The following is a 2,372-nucleotide window of genomic DNA, read 5'->3' on the forward strand; positions in this document are numbered from 1 at the left end:
TGGTAATACCACGCTGTGTACCGTCATACATCCACTCAAAACGTCACCCTTATTTTTCTCTTTTGAGGGGCCTGCTTTCTACAAAACCTCTTGTATATCTACCTAAACACCATATGAATAGATATTATTATTTGAAAACAATGTTTTTGAATCCCAACACACAGAGTACATTATAATATTCATATAACACATGCTTCCATTGATGTAATTCCTCATTCTATCATTATTGTGATTGTGTGTTGTTTTTCTATAGCATGAACCGGGCCCTGGATTATTGGAGTGCTTTACAACAGAACCTCATCATCTTACACATTCTTTTCCTTTTTGAGGAACAGGGAGATTAAGTAATTTGCCCAGTTTCACAGGATGTTAAGCCAAGCACAGGATCTAATGTTGATTCCCCTTAGTTCAAGATCAGAAGCTCTGGAAACTAGTACCACACCTCCTAAAGCAGAACAAAGGATATCTCAAGCAGTTCTGAGACTACACCTCCTGCCCAGCCATGTTCGTGGTTATTGTGAACAGTGTAGAAGTGCCTATGCATGGCCAGAATTTATTTATATGGGGCATTGGGAGAAAAGATCTGCAGAACACAAGGTGTAATCCGCCCCATAGCTTTGAATACACATTTCTTTTTAGTGATGATGCTACAGAGAAATGTGATTATACGCTGTGACACACTAGTCCATTAGGGGAAGGCCCAATATTGCTGAATTTGAATGCCTTTTCTCTGGTGTACAGCTTTCAAACTCATTGAAAGGAGCAGTGTAGGAATATAGTATACTTAAGAGACTGATTTACCTTGCAAAATATGCAAATGCATGTGACCATGTCTGGCATAAAGCACATTTCTTTCAGATGGTAAAGAATCATCGAATGGTAGTTAGATCAAACTGAAAATGTATTGTAATGGACAGGAGAATGGGAAGGCATCATGGAGAACTAAAAGTCATTGCCTGCATACTTCCAGTATCCATTGCATTGTGAATTCATAACTAAGTATAGTAAATGCACTGATCATTTTAATTGATGTTCCTTCCTCTTTATTTCCACATGTAAGAGCAAAGGGCTACAATGGACAAGTGGAATGGAAGCTTTGTGACTGAGTTCATTCTGCTGGGTCTCACTGATGATCCAGAACTGAAGATTCTTGTCTTCATCATATTCCTGTTTATATACCTGTTTACCATAAGTGGAAACTTCATCCTGCTCACTGTGTGCATACTTGAGCCTCGTCTACACACTCCAATGTACTTCTTCATAGGCAACCTCTCCTTCTTGGACATTTTCTATGCATCTGTTTTTACGCCCAACATGTTGGTCCACCTCTTCATGGACACGTGGCGTATAAGCTTCCCTGGATGTGCAGCTCAGATATTTGCTTTTGTGCTACTAGGAGCTACAGAGAGTGTCTTTCTATCATTCATGGCTTTTGATCGCTATTTGGCCATTTGCTTCCCATTGCATTACACAAACATAATGACTTCAACAACGTGTTCCAAAATGGTGGTTGCCTGCTGGTTGAATGCCCTTCTCTTGCCAATCCCTGTAATTGTTATTGTACTAAAGTTGCCTTTATGTGGACGCAATGTTCTTGATCATTTCTTTTGTGATGGTAAATCTCTTATAAAGATAGCATGTACGGACACCTTCATTGTCGAGACGGTTACTTTAGTGTCCACGATCATTGTTGTGTTGATCCCCTTTATTGTCATACTTATCTCCTATGTTCACATTATTGTTACAATCCTTCAAATCCCTTCCACAGAAGGTAGGAAGAAAGCCTTCTCTACTTGTTCTGCACACCTGATCAATGTCTCTATTGTATATGGGACTTGCACTTTTATGTATATGAAACCAGAACGAAATAACTCAGGCCATCAGGACAAAATGATCTCTGTGTTTTACACAATGGGGCCTCCACTATGGAATCCAATTATCTACAGTTTTAGAAACAAAGAGATAAATAGAGCTGTTCAAAAACTTATGAAGAGACAAATAATTCACTATTGAATGGTGTATGTGTGTGGATGTATTTGTGGATGTATTTGTGTGTGTGTGTATATATGGTTGTGTGTGCATATATATGTGAGTATTTGTGTGTATTTATCTGTGTATGTATATGTGTGTGTATTTGTGTGTGTGTGTGAGTGTATATATGGCTGTGTTGGGGAGTGAATGGATGTCTCAGTGGTACATGTGTGAGTAATTACATATGTGAAATGAAATATATGTGAGTGTAGTAGTATGTAAAGGACTATATGTGAGGGTGAGGGTGAGTGATTGTGAGTGTGTGCTTGTGTTAGTAAATAAGTCGTTTGTGTATAACTGTATACGTGAGTAAAATGGGTATGTGATGGATTATTTGCATG

The 2,372-nt window shown here is 38.6% G+C and overlaps 1 protein-coding gene across 1 annotated transcript; it reads left to right on the forward strand.

The window, feature by feature from the left end:
* The first annotated feature begins 1,074 nt into the window (after positions 1-1,074).
* Positions 1,075-2,013, forward strand: LOC147709728 (olfactory receptor 6C74-like). The gene has a single exon (XM_086926080.1). The coding sequence runs from the start codon at positions 1,075-1,077 to the stop codon at positions 2,011-2,013; it is 939 nt and encodes a 312-aa protein (XP_086782206.1).
* Positions 2,014-2,372: the final 359 nt, after the last annotated feature.

This window comes from Lissotriton vulgaris, chromosome 6 (genome assembly GCF_964263255.1).
Source record: "Lissotriton vulgaris chromosome 6, aLisVul1.2, whole genome shotgun sequence".
In the NCBI taxonomy this organism is placed as follows: domain Eukaryota; kingdom Metazoa; phylum Chordata; class Amphibia; order Caudata; family Salamandridae; genus Lissotriton; species Lissotriton vulgaris.

Bases quoted from the DNA above. Each gene is read 5' to 3' on its own strand.
- LOC147709728 (XM_086926080.1), top strand. From the start codon at position 1,075: ATGGACAAGTGGAATGGAAGCTTTGTGACTGAGTTCATTCTGCTGGGT.